General features: G+C 34.3%; 3 protein-coding genes across 3 annotated transcripts; 2 read left to right on the top strand and 1 right to left on the bottom strand.

The window, feature by feature from the left end:
- Nucleotides 1-3,463: 3,463 nt before the first annotated feature.
- Nucleotides 3,464-4,428, top strand: LOC111916137 (probable histone H2AXb). The gene is made up of 2 exons (XM_023911768.3): nucleotides 3,464-3,756; nucleotides 4,085-4,428. The coding sequence occupies exons 1-2, from the start codon at nucleotides 3,544-3,546 to the stop codon at nucleotides 4,304-4,306; spliced, it is 435 nt and encodes a 144-aa protein (XP_023767536.1). The 5' UTR covers nucleotides 3,464-3,543; the 3' UTR covers nucleotides 4,307-4,428.
- Nucleotides 4,429-5,751: 1,323 nt separating this feature from the next.
- LOC111916130 (uncharacterized) lies at nucleotides 5,752-6,700 on the bottom strand. The gene is made up of 2 exons (XM_023911763.1): nucleotides 5,961-6,700; nucleotides 5,752-5,860 (listed from the first exon to the last, which is right to left on the bottom strand). The coding sequence occupies exons 1-2, from the start codon at nucleotides 6,698-6,700 to the stop codon at nucleotides 5,752-5,754; spliced, it is 849 nt and encodes a 282-aa protein (XP_023767531.1).
- Nucleotides 6,701-9,866: 3,166 nt separating this feature from the next.
- On the top strand, nucleotides 9,867-13,449 carry LOC111916127 (uncharacterized). The gene is made up of 3 exons (XM_023911761.2): nucleotides 9,867-10,698; nucleotides 10,939-12,042; nucleotides 12,167-13,449. The coding sequence occupies exons 1-3, from the start codon at nucleotides 9,867-9,869 to the stop codon at nucleotides 13,447-13,449; spliced, it is 3,219 nt and encodes a 1,072-aa protein (XP_023767529.2).
- Nucleotides 13,450-21,982: the final 8,533 nt, after the last annotated feature.

Genomic DNA, 21,982 nt, shown 5'->3' with positions numbered 1-21,982 from the left:
CTGTTCCATCCTTATAACATCATGTAAAACTGGAGCCAACCTATTAGCCAATAATTTATCAATAATATTAAATTGCAAACCAATAAGGCTAATAGGACCAAAGGGTCTTTGGGCTAATGGTAAGGAGTGACTCTCTCAAATGAGAGGTTATGGGTTCAAGTCTCACTAGGAGACATAGGTGGTGTTTAGGATTACATTAGGAGCAGGATGGTTTTCCGTTTAAAAACAAATAAGGCTAATAGGGCGATCATCATTGATACAAAGCATATTATCATATTTTGGGATCAATGTAACAAATGACAAATTACACCCTGCCGGGAAAGCCGGTTTATCAAAAAACTTTTGAACAAAAGCAATAACATCACCAACAAGGATCTCCTAAAAATGTTTAAGAAACCGAAAAGTAAAACCATCCGGGACTAGGGCATGATCCACTCCACAATCCCAAATAGCGTTTTTAATCTCATCAGCCGTGAACACCACTTCAATAGAATAAGCAACTCTTGGATCAAGAGACTTTAATCTATGGCTTCTTCGGTCCAAACTAATCCCTTGAAACGACTGAAATTTTGCTGCATAAAATTCATAAAACGCTTTTTTAACACTAGAAGGCTTCGAAATCCACTTCCCATCGATTGAAACACCCCTAATGATCAATTGTTGTCTTCTTTTTTTCAAGAAATCTCGAAAACATGTAGAATTCTCATCCCCCTCCACCGCCCAAGTCGATATAACCTTCTAAGCAACATCAAGCGATCTAACTTTTTTCTAGATCCGACAAATCACCAAGAATACCTCTTATCTCACGAATAAGGTCAATCACTAGAATGACCATCGTCTATAGACTTATCAATATCTACCAGTCGGCCCGATAACTGGGAAGTAGAAATTTGCGAAGTTGCCTTATACTTCGCATTCCAAGAATGGATCCTATATTTTATAAACTTAAGCTTGTTTTTAAACACAACACAACAAACTTACTCCAAGCTAGATTAACAACAAAATTAGTTGCATCCCCTTTCACCACGTCTTCAAATCCCTCCATAGAAAGCCAAGAATTAAAGAAATTAAATGAAGAAAGCCGATAATCAACAAAATTCGTATGCATCAAAATCGAGCAATGATCGGACCACTTTCTATCTAACACCGAAACCTGAAGATGATCAAACCGATCAAAAAACACATCCGACACTAAGAATTAGTCTAGCTTGCTTAACTTAGCTCAAATCGCATCAACTCTAGTAAACCGCTTCCCAACCATAGGCGCATCAATAAGATTGGTCTCATCAATAAACCCATTTAAAGACAAAGTTGAACCAGGACAAAAAGCAAGCCAAATCTTTCATCCACCTCTCTAACAACATTAAAATCACCAAAAAATACATAACTACCCCCGTTCCTCCTCATAAAAGCCGGGAGATACCCCCATAGATGTTGCTTTCCTACTAAATCTTGAGGAGCATAAATATTGACCATAAAACAATTGAGATTAAATGGATTCCACAAGCCTCCCACAATAACCACATTACTAGTACAAGTAACACTACTTTTAACAAACACATTCGTATCCCAAACTGAGAGAATACCACCTGATCAACCCCGAGCACAACTAGTATCAAAATAATTAAGAACAAAATCGTACAAAAACATCTTTTAGTGTAAACACTTGTTTTTTTTTTTTATAAAAAAATAAAGAAAACTTGTAATTTACTTTTCATACTTAAACATTAAAAACGAATTATAAATAAACTAGATAACGGATAAAACCAAGGTTGACAGGATCATGATCCTGTATATGATCGTTTTCAAGTTTGCAAAATCGGGACCATGATCATAAAATCCTACACAAAATGACATAAAAAAAGGAATTTAATTGTATATAAATATTTATCGTATTTCATGGTTAAATAGCTCAAAAAAGCAACAAATTATGTATTAGTTGATGACATGGTTAAATAGTTTAAAAGTGTATTAAAATTGATATTTTTTTTATCAGACAACATTAAGAAACCAACAATCTTCAAAAAGCCATAATTTCTCAAATCTTCAAGGAAAATGGCTCGAGCAGTAGAAGAAAGAAACTGGAAAAATGTTCACCTCTATTGCTAAGCTTGAACTATTAAACGGATAAATTAATAAGAATCTGAAGTTAAATCTCAAATTCCATTATCAATGAGGGTAAAACGTACACATAATTTTTTTAGAGTTGGTCATTTAGGGCTCAAAAAACAGTACAAGAATGAGGCTATTCTCAATTGAGTTTTAGGTAAGGAGACCAGTAAACCATTAAATGAGTAAAGATAATAAAATCGAGATTAAAATTTGACAATTTTCTTGGAATGTTAGTATCGAATCGGATCTCAATCTTACGTTTCTATCTGCGATCTTATATACAAAAAGACTATTGCGATAAGGAAGAATTTTATTTGAGTTTAAGATCAAGATTAGGAATGGCAACGGGGCGGGGCATGGTTTCCCAAACCCGCCCCGATATCTTTCGGGTTTCTTATCGGGGCACCCCAATGGGTTCGGGTTTTCCAGTCGGGTTTCGGGTTTCTTATCGGGTTTACAATAATTCATAACGAAATCTTTATTCCGTTTTAGGGTACCCCGATGTTATAAAAAATATGTGTTTTAGCCTCCCTTTTAAATTAAAATTATTATGAATCACTTTAATAAAATTAAATCGACGTTATATTAAAAATTATTTTATTTAATTTTAGTGTAATACGTCAAAACATAAAAAATGATCATTCACACCGGATTGTTAATAACTAAAAAGATTGTCCACAGTAAATATTTTATCTTTGAATGTGTGTCATTAACACACACACACACACACACTATATATATATATATATATATATATATATATATATATATATATATATATATATATATATATATATATATATATATATATATACACACACACACATATAATCGGGGCGGGTCGGGTTGGGGCGAGGATAACCCACTCCCTGCCCCGAACCCGATAACGACCAATTACCCGACACAAAATAATCGGGTTTCGGGTTTCCCGTCGGGTTTGGGTTTTTTTGTCATCCCTAATCAAGATCCTGATCATAACAAGTTTGGATAAAATATTTATTTGACATGTAACATCGACTTATAATAAGAACAAAAGTGGTTCAAAATATATTTTTTGACCTAAACCCGGAACTGAATTTATATTTTATTAAAATAAAAATATGTCTAACTTCACAATAACATATATTTTTTCTAAATGTTTTTTAAATCGATTGACATAAAAATGCCATATACATAATTACGGAAAAGAAGAAGATTGGGACGAGGGGAGCGCGTTTGAAAGCAAAAATTTGCCCGCGAAAAATAGGAACCAAAATCATAGTGCCACGTTGGCAATCCTTGTCTATCCGATACAGCCAATCAAAGTTACATATATTTTGCTATAAATATGAAACCCAATAACTCTCTGAATAAAATATCATCTCTCAAAGCACTTCTTCTTACACTTCAGGGTTAGGGTTTATTAAATCGCATCTCAAACAATCCATCAAGATGAGTTCAAAGACAAAAGCCGTCTCCGATTCGAAGAAAGGTGGCAGAGGGACGCCGAAGACAACAAAGTCTGTTTCCAGATCTTCAAAGGCCGGTCTTCAGTTCCCCGTCGGAAGAATCGCCAGATTTCTCAAGGCCGGAAAGTATGCCCAACGTGTTGGCGCCGGCGCTCCGGTCTACCTTTCCGCCGTTCTCGAGTATCTCGCCGCCGAGGTACTTCAAATTTCACGATTCGTCGTTTTCTACTTGTTTGCTTGTGTTCAAATTCATCAATTTACTCTTTTATATTTAGATCCGATTCATAATCATATTTTCTGAAACTAATTCTCCGTTTTTCTTTTCTTGAGTATAATAGCCACAAAATGACGTTTTCAACAAATTTCTAGATCTGATCTTTATATAAAGTTAGGTTCTTGTTTGATCGGTTTCTGGTTTTGTTTTGACATTGATTTTAAATTTGCTGTCAAACTATACAAGTTATTATATTATTCGATTTATGGATTAAAATAGTAATTTGATGTTGATAATTCTCGATTTACAGGTTTTGGAGTTGGCTGGAAACGCAGCAAGAGACAACAAGAAAACAAGGATTGTTCCAAGACACATACAACTAGCAGTGAGGAATGATGAAGAATTGAGTAAACTTCTGGGATCCGTGACAATTGCAAATGGAGGTGTGCTTCCTAACATTCATTCTACTTTGCTACCAAAGAAGGCTGGAAAAGAGAAGGGTGATATTGGATCTGCTTCACAAGAATTTTAAGTTGTATCAAACTTTGAAATGATATTTGTAAGATAAAGTGTTCTTTTTTTGAAGTGAAGTTCCGTATTTGTAACTCAACATGGTTTTGTTATAAATTTGAATTTGGGTTACAAGATTTGGTATCTTTAGGTGTAAGTGAAGTTTTATCAAATCTTTGGTTATAAACATGATTAAGTCGTTTGAAGTCCCATTAAGTCTCTCTATGTAATTACTTCTAACTAGTAAAGATGCTTGTGTTGTGTGTGTTAGATTTTTTTTGTGGATGTTTGGTAGGTTGTATACACGAAAATCCAACTTCAACCAAAACACTTGATCATCTCACAAAATATGCAGTAACGAAAACATAAGATTTTTTTTTACACAAAGGAGTAACTCAAGAAGTTCATTGCTGAAGAAATTTTAGTACAGCAATTTTTAGATTTTAATTAGAAAAGGTGGAAAGTGATGGTGGGAACAGTTGATTTCAATTTTCAAGTAGTGAATTTTGGTTTTTACTCTAAATTTATTATTGATTGATTGGAGTTTAGGAAACGATAATGATTTTTGAAGATTTTATCCCCATTACAAGACGCATCCCTGTTTCCTTTTTTTATTGCTACTAATTAATTGATCACCCATCCAGGATAATGATAAGAAAAAAAGTTTATAATTTTCTATAAGCAATGGAAACTTTGTTAAGTATGATTTAAGTTTGTTGCTTTTACAAAATTGGGCTTTGGAATACATATCCATTTATAGCATCATATTTTCATTTGTAATGTAAGTACGATGCTATAAATGGATAGTTTGTTTAGGCTGGAGGGAGTGGTATCACCGAAACTGTACTCATTCCCCCGTCACATAAGCGCCATGTAATTTTTTACCATACAAGTGTGGTTTTTTGCTAGATCAAGGGAGTGGTGGCACACTTTTATTTATTTATTTATTTATTTTTGTTTTTTTAACTATTTCAATTTAATATTTTTTTTAAAACTATTTTAATTTAATAAAACTTCTATTTTAATAAAAAAACATAATTTTTTCATTACTTGAAAATTAAAAAAAACATTACATTGCATTACCAAAAAAAAAAACATGAAAACCATTCACATGACATTTAAATAATCCTAGAAACTTAAAAAATACAAATAAAATAACTAAAACAATCTACATAAAGTTGTTCTCCGAGAACTCGTCTTTGGGGTCATCCCGTGGATTCAAATTAAGGTTAATGTTTCGAACTCCGTAAATGTGTTCGACCAAGTCATTGTGAAGATTGTGAAATGTTTCAGTGCAACGTATCTCTGCTCTCCTGTTTATATACTCTTCGCCACCAATTTCTATTGGCTGTGTCTCTGGTATGGTTTTTTCCTCATCAAACGCATATACCGCTTTTCCTTTGTCTTCAATAATCATGTTATGCAATATGAGACATGTATACATGATTTCTTGAAGTTTTTCCTCGCCTAAATAAGCTGCCGGTTTTTCAATATGAACCACCGTTTCTCCAGAGCTCCAAAAGCACGCTCAACATCCTTCCTAGCTCTTTCTTGAGCTCTCTTGAATTTCTTTTGTCTAGAACCATGTGGATACGTAAACAATTTAACAAACACAACATACTCAGGATAGATTCCATCGACCAGATAATAACATACTTATATGGCGTTCCACGCACTTGAAAAGAAGAATCTGGTGCGGATCCGTCGTATATGTTGTTAAATATTGGTGAACGATTAAGAACGTTGATGTCGTTAATCGAACCAGGAGAACCAAAAAAGCTTGCCAAATCCACATATACTGTGATGCAACTGCTTCAAGTATGATCGTTGAGTGACCATGATCACCTCGGGTAAATTGCCCATGATATGATGTGGGGCAGTTTTTCCATGCCCAATGGAGACAATCTAAGCTTCCTAGCATTCTAGGAAACCCATGCACACTAGCATGATGAGCTTGCAATTGCAGGATGTCATTACGTGTAGGCTTATGTAAATATTTTGAACCATAAATTTGAATCACAGTTTTGCAGAAAAAATGGAGACTCTCTCGTGCGATCCTAACAGACATCCTAAAACTTTCGTCTAACGCATCAGGCGGAATGCCATATGCTAATTGATGAATTGCGGCCGTGCATTTTTGTAAGAGAGTGAAACCGGGTGTACCTCTAGCATCGTAGCGTTGTTGAAAAAAACTGCACTCCCTCGTTACATCTTCAACTATACGTTCGTATAAACCTTTGAGTATTCTGAAGCGCCTACGAAAATAATACCCTTGATAAGTGGCATTCTCTGCAAAATAGTCTTGCACCAAACGTTGGTTGGCTTCTTCACGATTTCTGCAAATATATCTTCGTGTTCTCCGTTGAGAACTTGCAGCTGCGTTGTTACATACGACGTTGTATGTTTGTTCCGCCATTTAAACACACACAATGGCGGTATTAAAAATAGTCTAAAATTCTTCAGAAGATGAAGAAGATGACATTTTTGAGAGAGTGGTGAATTTTTTAATTTTTTTTGAGAGAGAGAAGAGATTGTGTTGTGAAAAAAAATGAAGTTGATATGTGTGTGTGTGTGTGTATATATATATATATATATATATATATATATATATATATATATATAGGAAAGAAAAAGCAAAAAAAAAAAAAATTACGCAACAACCCATTCAACGGTCCATATATCCGTCAATCAATCACCAAACATGACACTAAAGGACCGCACTGCGGCCAAAACCGCGGTCTGGGTGCGGTGTGCGCGGTCCAGGTGGCACAGACCGCGGTCCCAGACTGCAGCCATACCGTATAGCCTTAAAACCATATTGTTGTAATAAAGACTGAATGATCTGTTTGTCTTTGTGTTTGATTGTTTTAGCATTAATAATTAGTAAAAAATCAAAATGAACTGTTTTAGAATTAATAATTGTCATTCAAAAAGTGTATCAATAATATAGTTGGACATAATATAGTTGGACAGAGACCTATAAGTAGTTTGTTAAAAATCTGGAATTTGTTTTGTTACAATTTCAAAAGATAACATTTTTTCCAAGTTTTAATTAACCTAAATAACATTTAAATTAAACCTAAAACCATAACATTTTACTGCTAATCATAATTAACCCAAACACTTCTTAATTTGATCATTTATTGCTTGTAGCACCGTTAGATTTTCAGGCCCCAAACCCTATTTGCTAGTCCGAAGAATTGACAACTGATGTGTCATTAGTTCTCTCTTTCTTTTTGCTCATGCTTCTCCTGTGCTTGCCTTTCTAGAAACTCCAAATGACGACGTTTCAAGTCATTTTTTTTCTTTCATTAATAAATTGTGCTCATCGGATTTTGCTCTCATTTCCGCTGCATCTTTTGCTTTCGCCTCAACCTCCTCCGGATGCCTTGCAACGCGCCTCGCTTTGTCGCGTCCGGGCGGTCGTCGTTGCGGGGATATCTCCTCTATATCATCCGGGATGTCATCGATGTTGGCGTTTAGGTCGATGTGAGTCCGTGCTTCCTACACGTCAACTGAGCTCGAATTGTGAGACCTTTTGAATCGAATCTCCGAAGATGTATGAGTTTTATTCCACTTTGGATCCGCTCTCAACAACTCCCATGATTTCTTAAACTCAAAAATATGTCTCATTTCTACCCGATATTGTTCTTTTGCAGATTTGAACAAATCGAAGTCGTTGATTCCTCTTTGCTGTTGCGCCTCAAGCTGATTGTAAATACCGTTGAATTTGTTGCACCGCTTAGTTATTTGACTCCATTTGCTGCTTAACATGTCATTATTGCGATATGGTTTTTTCTTCAACTTAGCGTGAAAATTTTCGAACACCGCCCCAATAAGCTCCTTTCTTCATTCCATTTTCGCGGAGTTCGTCTTTTGAAGTAGTACACCATGCTGCCGTCAAAGCATATTCCTCCTCCGGTGTACACCATTGTGGAACGTATGCATTTTCCGTTTCAACCGCTATCGATTTCCCTTTCGTTTTTCCTTTCCCTTTCCCTCTTCTACTACCTCCCGCTTCCACTTCAACCGACGGTTGTGTTGTAGGTGGTGGTTGGGTGGTTGTTTGTTGCATTAAACCAAAAGTGGGGAAAATATTTTGTTGTAAATTTGAGTTTTGACAAAACAGATTTTGTTGAAGGTAAGGTGAGTTGGGAAATTGCAGTGGTGGTGAAGCGAGATTGAAAGCGGAGCCTTGGTATGAGATTTGTGGTGATCCTTGAGACAATAAAATGTTGAAATAATTTTCATAACCCGTGAATCCGAGAGACGAGGTTGTGTTTGGTTGTGTGTTTGAGTTTGTTGATGGAGGGGGGTGTTTGGGTTTTGATCCATTTTTTTGATTTAGAAAGTGTATAAAATATAGAGAGAATGAGAAAAATATGTAAGAATAGTTGAATTAAAATGAGTATTTATATAAAGTTAAAAGGGTACTTTTTTTTATTTTAAATTTTGACCGTTGCAAACGGTCATTACCCCAAACGTATATTTTTTTCGCCGTTTCAATACGTCGTAATGGGCATGAGAATTGCCTTAACAAGAAGAGGGGGGGGGGGGGACAGTGTTTCCCCCGTTACAATGCCGTTATGGCGGTCCACGTCAGTCCATAACGAGCAAAATAATAACGAGCAAAATAATACCCATAACTTCCAGTCTTATAAACATAAATATAATAATATTTACACGTGTAGTTGTTTTCTATTTAAGATAAGAAAAAAATTAGCCACTTTCATGAACCAATAATAACTTAATTGCTGCAAGTTAAAACACATGTAACACCAATAGTAACAGTAAAGTAACACTATATCATCGTAAATAAACCGCATAAGAATATTACAACATAATTCAAATTGTCGGCTTCATATGTTTCAGGGATTCAGATCCGATTGTTTACCACTTATATTTGTTAAAAATATATATGTTGGTATACAAACTTAACATTCTTTGTTTTGAATGGTTTGAAAGGTAAGTTAATTTATTACTAAATTGGTTATTTGGTTAAGTTGTGGGTAGTTTGTGTATTTTGAATGATTCTTGTGGATTGCAATGCATTTTGTTCAATTTAAGTTCGAGTTTGCACGCGGGTTGAAAGGGTCCGTTTACCCGGGTACTTAAAGGCTTAGGTGAGATAAATTCTAAAAGCAAATACTTCATGAAAAACATTCGTCGTTACAATTCAATGTTTTCATTTACATCGATGAGTGGGAAAGTTGATTCATCCATTAATAAAGGAAACGCACCATACATATTCAGGCTTAGCGGTCAAAATTATCATAGTATCGGAAGCCTTCTCCCTATGAATGGATGTCAACCAAGATTTTCCTAGTTGTACATATATGATACCGAAAATGAAACATCAAATAGACAGAAATGTTTCGGGTATACATTCTAATTTACTAATACTTTCTATTATGACTTTAATAATATTACTTTTATATTACTCATTTCTAAATTAAAATAATTTTATTTACAGGGGAACCAAGCATGACTCTACATCAACTGATGATTCAACTGATCTTCAAATTATAGAATATCTGAAGCTTATGTTGGATTCAAATAACGAGTTGGTCAAGTGTTATAGGATGGTTAGAGATGTTTTTAATTCAAATCCTCGTGCTGACCTAAAGTTACGAATTATTGGAAAAAGAAAACATGATGGTAGGACATATAACCTACCAACTGCATCTGAGGTTGCCGCTTTAATTGTAGGAGACATTGGTGATTTTATTGATAACAGAGACATTGTAGTGCAAACTTCGTCTAGAGCTATACGTCGTATCAGTGAATTACATCCTTCTTACCTTGCTCTACAATATCCTCTACTATTTACATATGGTGACGATGGTTATAGAGTTGACATCCCCCATAGAGGTGTTACGTCTTCGAGCAATAGCAAGCGTCCGAACACTACAATGAGGGAATTTTTCGCTTATAGAATTCAAGACAGGGATAATTATTTTTCATTGATTTTGAATTCAAGAAGGCTTTTTCAACAGTTTTTGGTAGATGGTTATACAATGATTGAAAGCGAGAGATTATATTACGTACGAAAACAACAAAAAGTTCTCCGATGTGAATCTTATGAGAATTTGCGTAAGTTTCAAGATCAAGGGAACAAGAATATTTTGGAATTGGGCCAACGGGTTATATTACCTTCTTCTTTTACTGGCGGTGCATGTTACATGATGCAAAACTACTTAGACGCCATGTCGCTTTGTAAGTGGTTTGGATATGCTGATTTTTTCATAACATTTACATGCAATCCAAAATGGCCAGAAGTTCGAAGATTTCTTAAAGACACTACTCTTAATCCAGAGGATAGACCTGATATCCTATGTAGGTTGTTTAAGATCAAACTTGATGCATTGATTAAAGACCTACGCGAAAATGCAGTATTTGGCATGGTTCAAGCAGGTATTTAAAATTTTTAATTCATACTAACCATATTTTATTCTAATGGCATGTTTTATTTAAAATATTGTTACATTTTCTACATTATTAAATTTATTAATACAAAGTTGTTTATTTTTATATATGCAATTGTGTATACAATTGAGTTTCAAAAGCGCGGTTTGCCTTGCAGTCATATTTGTCTATTCATGCAACCTGATTACAAGCTTCCTACCATGGAATACATTCATCAATTTATTTCAGCTGAGATTCCCGACATTAACCAAGAGCCTGCTTTGTATAAACTTGTGAAGGAGTTCATGATACATGGTCCATGTGGTGCTCAAAATGTTAATTGCCCTTGCATGGTGGATAACAAATGCTCTAAAAACTTCCCAAAGAATTTCTCTGAACATACTTCAATTGATCAGAATGGTTTTCCTGTATATAGGAGAAAAAATGATGGATCTTTTGTTGAAAAATCTGGTGTCCAGTTAGATAACAGAAATCTTGTTCCATACAACAAATACGTGTTGAAACGATACCAAGCACACATAAATGTTGAATGGTGCAATAAAGGATCTTCCATCAAGTATTTATTCAAATATATTAATAAATGTCCTGATAGAGCAACTGTTGGTTTTGTACAAAGCAACAATGACTGTGATAAAGATGATACAGTCGATGAGATAAAAGAATACTATGATTGTAGATATCTTTCTGCATGTGAAGCATCCTGGCGAATTTATGGATATGATGTTCATTACAGGCATCCTTCAATGATGAGACTTCCTTTTCATCTTCCAAATCAACAACAAGTTATCTACGGTGCAGATGACGACATCGACAATGTTCTCAACAAGCCTTCTGTTGCTTCTTCCATGTTCACATCTTGGATGGAGTGCAATAAAGTTTACAAACAAGCAAAAAAACTAACTTATGTTGAATTTCCAACAAAGTTTGTTTGGAAGCTTGATTTGAAAACTTGGAAGCCAAGGGAGGTTGGATATTCGATTGGTAGAATTCATTCAGTGTCACCTAATCTTGGTGAAACATATTTCTTAAGAATTCTTTTAAATAAAGTGAAAGGACCAAAATCATTTGAAGAAATCCGTATGGTTAATGGTGAAATATGTCCTTCATTTAGAGATGCATGTTATGCTCTCGGCCTCTTAGATGATGATAAAAAATACATCGAAGCAATTAAGGAAGCAAGTCAATCTGGATCCGGTTATTACTTACGTTTCTTATTCGCTATCATGTTATTATTTCACAGTTTATCTAGCCCGGATGTTGTGTGGGAAAATACATGGGAATACTTATCAGATGGAATTCTTTACACTCAACAACGAAGATTAAAATCTCCAGGTATTATAATATTCTTTACTTTTTTATTTTAAAATACATGTTTAAATCAATATACAGTACTAATTTATTTCAATACCAAATTTGTTTATATTTTTTTGTAATTATTATACCAATTTTGTTTCAGGTCTATCACTTAATGAAGATCAAATTAAGAACCTGACTTTGTTTGAGATTGAACAAATTTTACTTTGTAACAATTCAAGTCTCAAAAAATTTACAAGAATGCCTTTACCCGATGTTGATTCTGTATCCTCTTCAAACAATCGTCTTATCAGTGAGGAACTAGATTATGACATACCGAATTTAAAGAACGAGTTTGAACGGCTTTATATTGCATTAACATCCGAGCAACGAAACATTTTTGATGATATCATGACTGCAATAAATAATAATGAAGGAGGTGTTTTCTTTGTCTACGGTTATGGTGGAACAGGTAAAACCTATCTTTGGAAGACATTATCTGCTGCAGTTAGATGTAATGCTCAAATTGTTTTAAATGTTGCGTCAAGTGGGATTGCTTCTTTATTATTAACCGGTGGTAGGACTGCACATTCACGGTTTATAATTCCTTTGGTTCTTACCGAGGTTTCTATTTGTTCGATATCACCAGATAGTGAACTCGCCATTTTATTACGAAAAACCTCATTAATCATTTGGGATGAAGCACCCATGATTCACAAGCATGCATTTGAAGCTTTAGATCGAACTTTGAAAGATATATTCAAGTGTGATGATTCTAGAAACTCAAATTTGCCATTTGGAGGGAAAGTGATTGTTTTTGGAGGAGATTTTAGACAAATTTTGCCTGTTATCCCAGCTGGTAGTAGACAAGACATTGTCAATGCTTCCTTAAGTTCATCATATTTATGGCAACAATGCAAAGTCTATCAACTAACCAAGAATATGAGGCTAACTGTCGGAAGTCATACATCTGCTATTCAAAAGACAATGGATTTTGCAAAATGGCTTTTGGATATAAGAGAAGGGAAACTTGGTGGTTCTAACGACGGCGAAGCAATTATTGATATTCCATATGATATTCTAATTAATGATGCTAATGATCCTATAGGTTCATTAATCGAGTTTGTATACCCTTCAATTCTTGAAGCTTCTAGCATTCCAAAATATTTTCAAGAAAGGGCAATACTTGCTCCAAAAAATGAAGTTGTTGGAAAAATAAATGATCGTTTGCTAAAATTATTTCCAGGAGATAAAGTCGAATATCTAAGCTCAAATAAACTATGTGAATCTGAGTTTGTCCATGATCACTTTGATGCTAATTTATACTCACCAGATGTTTTAAATGGTCTTAAAGTCTCAGGACTGCCTGATCATAAGTTAGTTTTGAAAATCGGGGTTCCAGTTATGTTATTGAGAAACATTGATAAAAAAAAATGGCTTATGTAATGGCACTAGACTACAAGTGATATCTTTGGGCAAACGTGTTATTGAGGCAGTTATCATAACTGGAAGTAATATTGGAAATCAGACATTTATTCCAAGAATGACCTTGACACCATCTGAAAAAAAAATCCCATTCAAATTCTAAAGAAGACAATTTCCATTAGCTGTTTGTTTTGCAATGACAATTAACAAGAGCCAATGACAGTCTTTATCTAAGGTTGATTTATTTTTGAAAGATCCGGTTTTACACATGGTCAGTTGTATGTTGCCCTATCTAGAGTTTAAAGTAGAGAAGGATTAAAATTGTTAATTTTAGATAAGGATGGTAGGCTTACAAATAAAACTTCTAATGTTGTTTATAAAGAAGTTTTTAGAAATTTGTAAGTTATTTGTAATATAATATTCCTCATAACATGTATTATTATTATTATTATTAAAAGACTTTGTTAAATTTTCTTTTATAATTTTTTTTTTATAATATATGTTTATTTTAACAACTTATTTTTTTGATTGTTTTACCAAATTTAATTTACTTCACTTTTTGGTGTTGTTTTATTTTTACAATAATTTAAATATTTAATTATATTATATCGTAACTTTTTTTTTTATTTTATTCACAAATTAAAATTATATAATATACATTGAAAATTAAATTCACATCATAGTTTAAATAAATGATTTTAATTTTATATAACTATATAAAATACCTATTCGTTAATGATTTAATTATATGATTTGTTTAATAATTACGACATTTTAGTATGAAAATGTGATTAATTTTGCAACCGTGGTTTCCACGGGTTATAAACTAGTAAAATAATATATACATGTCAATTTCTAGATTTTTTCAATTTTTAAAATTAAAATCAAATATTTATACTTATATATGTAAAGTATTAAGTGTAATAAATATGATAATAAATTACAATTAATATATTTTTCGTTCCTTATTTAAAAATTTTATTTTAAAAAATATTTATTATTTTGCATTTTGATATATAATATTTTTTTATCAATATAATAACGAGTTTTACACCCACTAAACAAATATAAAAACACAATAATTTCACCTTATATTTTCGTCGGTGGTAAGTGGGCTTTTTATTAACAACCAATTCGCAGTCTCCGCCTACAAAATGACCTAAAATAACTAATTTTTTTTTCTTAATAAAGGTAATTTTGCACCACGTGAGATGATTCTACGGTTCCAATAATAAAAAGCCCACATATTGAAACATTAAAGTAGCCCATTAAATCAAGTCCGTTGATTAACAGAAATCTTATTGCGCAATCCATTGAATTCCTATTAAACCTCATCTCAACTCAACCAATCCATCGTGAAATCTGTTAAACATACGAAATTTACCTAAGGAAGTGGAGATTGGGTTCTTTTTACTACACCCACCTCACAGTTGTGCATGGAAGACGAGGATAACAGCAATTCAAGCAATCAATTCAACGATGATGGCGATGAGAACCAAATTTTGCAGCAACTTCTACGTACCAATATTTCCAGAAACACAAAAGAATTGTTTTGGTATGATATTCAAAGCTTTCCTGATTCTTTGCTTATAGAAATTCTCGCTAGATTACCCGTGAAATCTATCTTTTGTTTTAAAAGTGTGTGCAAGCATTGGCAAACCCTAATTTCTCACCCTTCCTTCTGCCGATTCTATTACTCCATTCTCAATTCGTCCTCGCGGCCTCTCAGAATCTTGGATATGTTCGCTCGGCTACCGAACTTCAAGGAGTTTGTTAATCGTCTTGGTACTGAAATCCACAGTTCGTCCAAATTCTCCGTTCTTTTCCTTTCTACCCGTGACGAACAACGTCTATATGATCAGTTTAGGGTTTTATCTATAAGTAATGGGTTGATTTTTGTTTACTACATCTGTGATCCACTCACTCGACAATGGATCACCGGCGTGAAGGGCTTATTACTAGGGTTAATGACGATCATATGCTTTGGTTGGAACATTTTGAATCGAATTATGTCAATTTAGAGATATTTTCATCCGAAACAGGCAAATGGATCTGCTACAAACTACCTTGTCCAATTCCCATCCAATGGCAGGAACCGGCGGATGGCCCAATCTATTGCTATGGGGCTCTCCATTGGGAAGTACGTTATAATGGCCTGCTTGCATTTAATCCTTACAATGATTCAAAATCTGTCCGCGTAATTCCATTCCCAGATGACAGAGATCTCCTGAGTAAGTATTTAGACACTTCTTCTCAATTATGTGGGGAGAGCCAAGGGACCCTACGTTATTTTGAGGTGGCTCATGGTCGCAAGCAGTTCTATTTGTTCAGCATGTGGTCTATGAAGGATTATGAGAAAGGAGAATGGTGTTGTGAGTTTAAGGTGAGACGCAGCGATCTTCATTCTAACGATCTGGAATTGAGTAATTGGCTGTTGGACGGATGGTTTCTTCCTTTATCGTTTCATCCGTTGAATCCAAATCTTGTGTATTTGTATTGCATGGAGCCTGAGCGTATTTTTTCGTATAATATTCTGAATAGAAGGCTGGATTTTGCTTGTAAACCGATTGACCGTGGTCAAAGTATTTGTTCTGTGATCCCATTTGTGTTACCAAGATGGCCGGTGCTTGTTCCAATTGCCACTTTTAAAAGCAAAAAAAGAAGGTAAAGTGCAGAAATTAGCCCTCCGAAAGTGCTGCTTGATTTTTTTTAAATAGATAAACCAATAAGTTTTTTGCTCTTATTTATTAAGAAGATGTGTATATTGCTATTATCGGTTAAAAAGATAAGCATGTGGCTATTATTGGTTGATAAGAGACACATGTTGCTATTATTGGTTATAAGATTAGTACATTGCTTGTATTGGTTAAACATATTAGTACGTTTTAATATTGTTTAAAAAGATAAAGGACGTTTCTATTATTGCTTAAAAATATAAGTAAGTTGCTATTATCGGTTAAAATGTAAGTTGTTACTATTGGTTAAATCAGTTGTGATTTTTATTTATTTTTTTGTTACTTGCTAAAAAATAAATCCCATATTGTTGGTAAAATGTAAATGTGTTAGGAGGTGGAAAGAAAGATAGAAACAAAACTGTTAAAAGTCTAAAATAATGAGTTGAAAGAAGAGTAAATTACACGAATGGTCCCTATGGTTTAGGGTAATTTGCACGTTTGGTCCCTAACTTATTTTTTTAACTCGGAAGGTCCCTACTGTTTGTTTTTGTTACGCGCTTGGTCCCTGTCTTACATAAAAAGTCTATTTTTCCCTTTATTTTTTAATTTGTTTAAATAAACACACCCCTAATCTCATCCTTCTCATCTTACCTTACCTACCCCATCATTTTTTCCTATTGAAATAATAGTCTTTTTAGGTATGACAGGGACCAAACGCATAACAAAAACAAACAATAGGGACCAAACACGTAACAAAAACAATCAGTAGGGACCTTCCGAGTTAAAAAAATAAGTTAGGGATCAAGCACGCAAATTACCCCAAACCATAGGGACCATTCGTGTAATTTACTCTTGAAAGAATGTGAAGACATTTTTTATCCTTTGTATTCTAATTTTGGATATAATAAATCCTTCTTAATAAATGAAAGTTTCTTTTGCCACATGTCAATCTCTTATGAGTTTTGACACTCGTCATTTTGTGGTATTTTTGAAATAAATAATATCCAATTGTCAATTTTAGGTTTTTTCAATTTTTAAAATTAAACTCATATTCTTATATATGTAAAGTATTGAATATCATATATATATATATATATATATATATATATATATATATATATATATATATATATATATGATATTAAATTGTAATAAATACATTTCTTCATTTCTTATTTTAAAGTTGTATATTAAAACATATTTTATGTTACACTTTGATGTTTAATATTTTTTTAAATCAACCCGTATAATATACGGGTCTCACACCTAGTTTGGTACTAAAGGAGTTGAATAAATTATTAAGAAAGATACACCAAACTATGAATGGATATAATACTCGTTTTTTTCTACTAAGTACACATATGATCAATCAAAGCCCTCGTCAGATCCATCTCTCAAAAACCCAATTCGAATTCAATTGTGATGGATATGCAGCATGTTTATGTAATTTAATCTAAAATAGCAGTCAAGTGAAAATTATACCAGTTACTCCACATAAGAAATAATGGCTCTTTTTTTTTACTATTTAACACTTGGATCATGTAGGTTTCTATAGATGGAGTTGAATAAATTATTAAGCACACCAAGCAATGAATAGATATAATACTCGTTGATTTTACTACTAAGTACACACATGATCAATAATTAATTTTCCTAAAAAGTATAATATAAAAAGTACTATTAAGGTTTTTTTATGTAATATTTTATACAAGTATTTCTATATTACATATATTTTAGGGAAAATGACGTATAGGCCTTATAATGTTTCTAGGGTTGACCCATTTAGCCAGTTAACTTATTTTGTGGCTTAATAAGGGAACGAATTAGTCTTTGTAGCGTCGATTGAGTCCTTATTTCAATTTTGAAGGGGTTAGCCGCTCATTTTAAGTCCACCTCCTTCTACTAACACCACATCGGATGCTGACTGTGACTTTCGTCTAATGCCATGTCATTAATTAGTCGCCTCCTTCGTAATGTTTGTATATGCTTTATAAAAGAGCCCTTTTACATCCACTGTTCAACACTTCATCGGTAAACCCTTTTTCGTGAGCTGCTTCTGAATCCTCAAGCATGAAACCCGTATTCTTACAAGTAGATGTCCACTTCCAAGGAATGTTCACCAGAAACCCCATACGCTACACCGGTGGAATTACTCAGAGGTTTTCGGACATTGATTTCGCAGGAATGGACAAGGATGGGTGTGTTGCGTTCATCGAAAGGTTCACTGCGGAAAAGTGTGAGAAGCTCTATGACTGCCAACCTGATATTGATTTCCCAAAAGGTTTGACTCTAATTTGCGATAACCCCGATTATTACGACTTCATTGAAATTGCATATGAATGTGGTGTTATACTCCCTATGTATGTAGACCATTTTGGGGATAGTAACATACAGGAATGGTTGGATGAACACAAAGACGAGTTTGTTGGTAACGTTGAGGAAGAAGTACTTGATGGTGCAGGACTGGTTAAGGAAGTTGCACCAGGGTATCGGGATGTGGGTGATAGTGACACGAACGATGAGGTACAGAATGGCGATGATGATGACGACGAGGATGAGGATGTCGATGGCGATGAGGATGACCATCAGAAGCCTCATTTTTTTATAAAGGGTAATGAGAGTCAGGTAGAGATGGGTGAGAAAGCAGGTGCAAGTGAGTTTTTCGAAGAAGACATGGGTGACAATGAAGATGTTTATCCCGAATTGCCAAACATTTTCAATGATAAGCTCAATTGGAAGGAGCAGGAACCTGTTTTAGGTATGAGGTTTGAGAGTCCTAAGCAATTGAAACACATGCTTTGTAACTATGCTGTCGCGAATGGTTATCAATTATGTTTTGTTAAGAATGATACTAGACGATTACTTGTCAAATGTTGTGATGGCAAATGTACTTTTAGGCTTTGGGGTTCTTGGATGAGTGAAGATAAGTCTTTCCAGATAAAATCTCTTATCGGTGAGCATAATTGTGCAAAGAATTTCAAATTCGGATCAATTGTGACTTACAAATGGATAGGGACCCACTTTAAGCACCAATTTTATAACAATCAAAAGATGAGCGTCCGAATGCTTAGAGAGGAGGTAAAAATAGATTTTGGGATTAACGTGAGTATGAATCAGTGTAGGAGAGCCAAGAAGTATGCATTGAGTCTAGTTGAAGGGACAATAGCTGAGAATTATGGAAGATTATGGTCATATGGTGAGGAGATTAAAAGATCAAATCCTGGATCCACAGTTAAAATTTGTGTTGATTCAATGCCTGATGGTAAGAATTATTTCAGCAAAATATACATATGTTTTGCTTCAGTAAAAGAGGGATGGAGGGGAGGATGTAGGAGGATCATTAACCTGGATGGTTGTTTTCTGAAAACTTTTCGTCAAGGGGAGTTACTTTGTGTTGTGGGTAGAGATGCTAACAATGGAATATTCCCAATTGCTTGGGCAGTTGTTTCTGTGGAAAACAAAGAGATTTGGAAATGGTTCTTAGAAACTCTTTCAGAAGATTTGCAATGTTGGAATGATGGTAACGGTTTGGTTCTAATTTCGGATCAACACAAGGTATGGTTCAAAACTATTGCATGTTTTAAATTTAGTTATTGCTATTCGAATTTCAAACATTAATGTAACTTATGTAGGGTTTGATTGAGGCAGTAAAGGAAGTATTTCCAGCAGCTGAACATAGGCAGTGTGCTAGACATATCTATGCAAATTTTAGAAAGAGATTTAGTGGATCCAAGTTTGAAAATCTGTTTTGGAAAGCGAGCAAGGAAACAACTGAAGCACAATTTAATGTAGTTATGAAAGAGATTGGAAAATTAAATCCGGAAGCAGTTGTGCATCTTATGGCTAGAGATCCAAAGACTTGGTCTTTGGCTTTTTTCAGAGTTCATAATTCTTGTGAGTCAGTAGAGAATGGTTTTTCAGAGAGTTTTAATAGTGTGATTTTGGATGCCCGGAAGAAACCAATAATAAGCATGTTAGAGGACATTCATATATATGTGATGCAAAGGATGGTGACTATGAAACTAACCGGAAAAGGATGGAATGCTTATTCTGTTTGTCCAAATATCAGAATACGGTTGAATATGCTCCAAACTGAGCAAAGGTTTGTACATTTATCCAATTACATTAGTACTTTACTCTTCACATCTCATGATATTTGCGGTTTTCATCTATATATGTAGGCATTGGCATGTCATTTCTTGTGGGGGGATGAAGTTTGAGGCAAGGAAGATGGACGAGGCGTTTATTGTGGATGTTGAAAAAAAGGAATGCAGCTGCAGGCTATGGCAACTTAATGGATATGGCTGCGTACACTCAGTTGCCACCTTAGCCTACTTAAATTTGACACCTGACGGTCCATATGTAGATCCAATGTACTTGGCTGCATTATACCATAATACTTACAAACAACCAATCCATGGGATGAATGGACAAAATATGTGGCCTTCTACTGACTTGATACCCCCTTTGCCTCCATTGAAAAGACGTATGACAGGAAGGCCAACCATAAAGAGAAGAAGAGATGTGTCACAACTGTAAATTTTGAGCCATGTAATCTATACATTCAAGTTAATGTGAATCAAAAACTTCAATCAAATACATCATGCAAGTACTACAAATAGTCATCAAACAATTGGAGACCCTAGAAGTTTTTATTAAGTCTAATTTAGGCTAGAACTTCCTTATTGGATCCAAATGGGCCAATAAGCTTCCAATTAGACTATCATGGGCTTAGAGCCCTAATTGGACTCTAATTGGACCCACACTTATTTATTTTAACCTTTTAGGTCATGTTGGGCCTAGAATGAAATGGATTAAGAGCTTTGGTACATGAGAAACCTAAAACTAGTTCAAGAAAAACATAAAAATCCTACTACATTCTCTTAAGCTTAAAACACACCCTAATTAACACTAATATTGGGCTTAGGAGCAAAAAGCCCAAAAATCTTTTTTTCCTTCCCATTCTCGGCCCAAGGCCCAAACCCAAGAAGGAGTTGACTTTCAAGTGACACCTCATCTTTACCCATAGGATATCCATGCATTTTCTCATTTCTCCATGCATTTCACTTCAAAGATCACTTCCATTCTTCCCTCCCTCTTCTTTCTTGTTTGGCCGAGAGCAACACCACACACACACAAAACACTCACAAACTCTCTCTAAAATTTACTCAAGACTTCTTCCTCTTCCCTCTCCAAAATCTCGAGTTCTAGGAAGCTTTCAAGAGGAAATCTCTACAATATTCTTCATCTAAGGTAAGATTATGCATAGATCTATGGTTTAAATTCTTTTGTTATCAAAATCCTTCCCTAATCTATACAAAAATCGTGATCTTACACCCTAGAATCATCTCAAAACTCAAGATCTTCATCAAAGGGAGCCAAGGCCAAAAACACTTCATTTTTCTTCCATCTTTTCTTCCAAAAACCGAGTCAACACCCCAAGGTGAGATTCATACCCCTATTTTCTGTTTTTATGAGTTTTGTGGGGGGGGGGGGGGAATACAAGTGAAAGTGTAGATCTATATGTGTTTGTATGCCTTGTATGATTTCCATGCTTATATGTATGCTTTTATGTGTTTTTATGTTGGATCTAGCCTTAAAACCCATCAAAACCGAGATATATCTTGTGTTAAATGATTTTAGCTTCAAATATATTTCTAAACACAAAGTGCTTCAAGAAAAATGGCTAAGTGGTTTAGTAATAATTTTCTTTGGGTTAAAAACACAAATTTTGGGCCTAAAATGTGAAAAATGCAAAAATAAGGGCCCAAATTGACATTTCACAGATTCTGATGGATGAAGTGTGCCAAAACAGTTTCTATAAATAAATTTCTGGAAATATACTCATTTAGGGGATTAAAAACATAAATTCCAAGCTT

The sequence above is a fragment of the Lactuca sativa genome, chromosome 5 (genome assembly GCF_002870075.4).
Source record: "Lactuca sativa cultivar Salinas chromosome 5, Lsat_Salinas_v11, whole genome shotgun sequence".
Taxonomy (NCBI): domain Eukaryota; kingdom Viridiplantae; phylum Streptophyta; class Magnoliopsida; order Asterales; family Asteraceae; genus Lactuca; species Lactuca sativa.
The sequence above is the reverse complement of the archived record's forward strand: the minus strand, read 5'-3'. Positions and strand labels throughout refer to the sequence as shown.

What these genes read in the sequence shown, in the direction of transcription:
- LOC111916137 (XM_023911768.3), top strand. Translation starts at nt 3,544, where the DNA reads ATGAGTTCAAAGACAAAAGCCGTCTCCGATTCGAAGAAAGGTGGCAGA. An exon ending in TCGAGTATCTCGCCGCCGAG is followed by an intron (nt 3,757 to 4,084) that starts GTACTTCAAATT and finishes CTCGATTTACAG; the next exon opens with GTTTTGGAGTTGGCTGGAAA.
- LOC111916130 (XM_023911763.1), bottom strand. Translation starts at nt 6,700, where the DNA reads ATGGCGGAACAAACATACAACGTCGTATGTAACAACGCAGCTGCAAGT. An exon ending in CACCAGATTCTTCTTTTCAA is followed by an intron (nt 5,861 to 5,960) that starts GTGCGTGGAACG and finishes ACATGGTTCTAG; the next exon opens with ACAAAAGAAATTCAAGAGAG.
- LOC111916127 (XM_023911761.2), top strand. Translation starts at nt 9,867, where the DNA reads ATGGTTAGAGATGTTTTTAATTCAAATCCTCGTGCTGACCTAAAGTTA. An exon ending in ATTTGGCATGGTTCAAGCAG is followed by an intron (nt 10,699 to 10,938) that starts GTATTTAAAATT and finishes AATTTATTTCAG; the next exon opens with CTGAGATTCCCGACATTAAC. An exon ending in ACGAAGATTAAAATCTCCAG is followed by an intron (nt 12,043 to 12,166) that starts GTATTATAATAT and finishes ATTTTGTTTCAG; the next exon opens with GTCTATCACTTAATGAAGAT.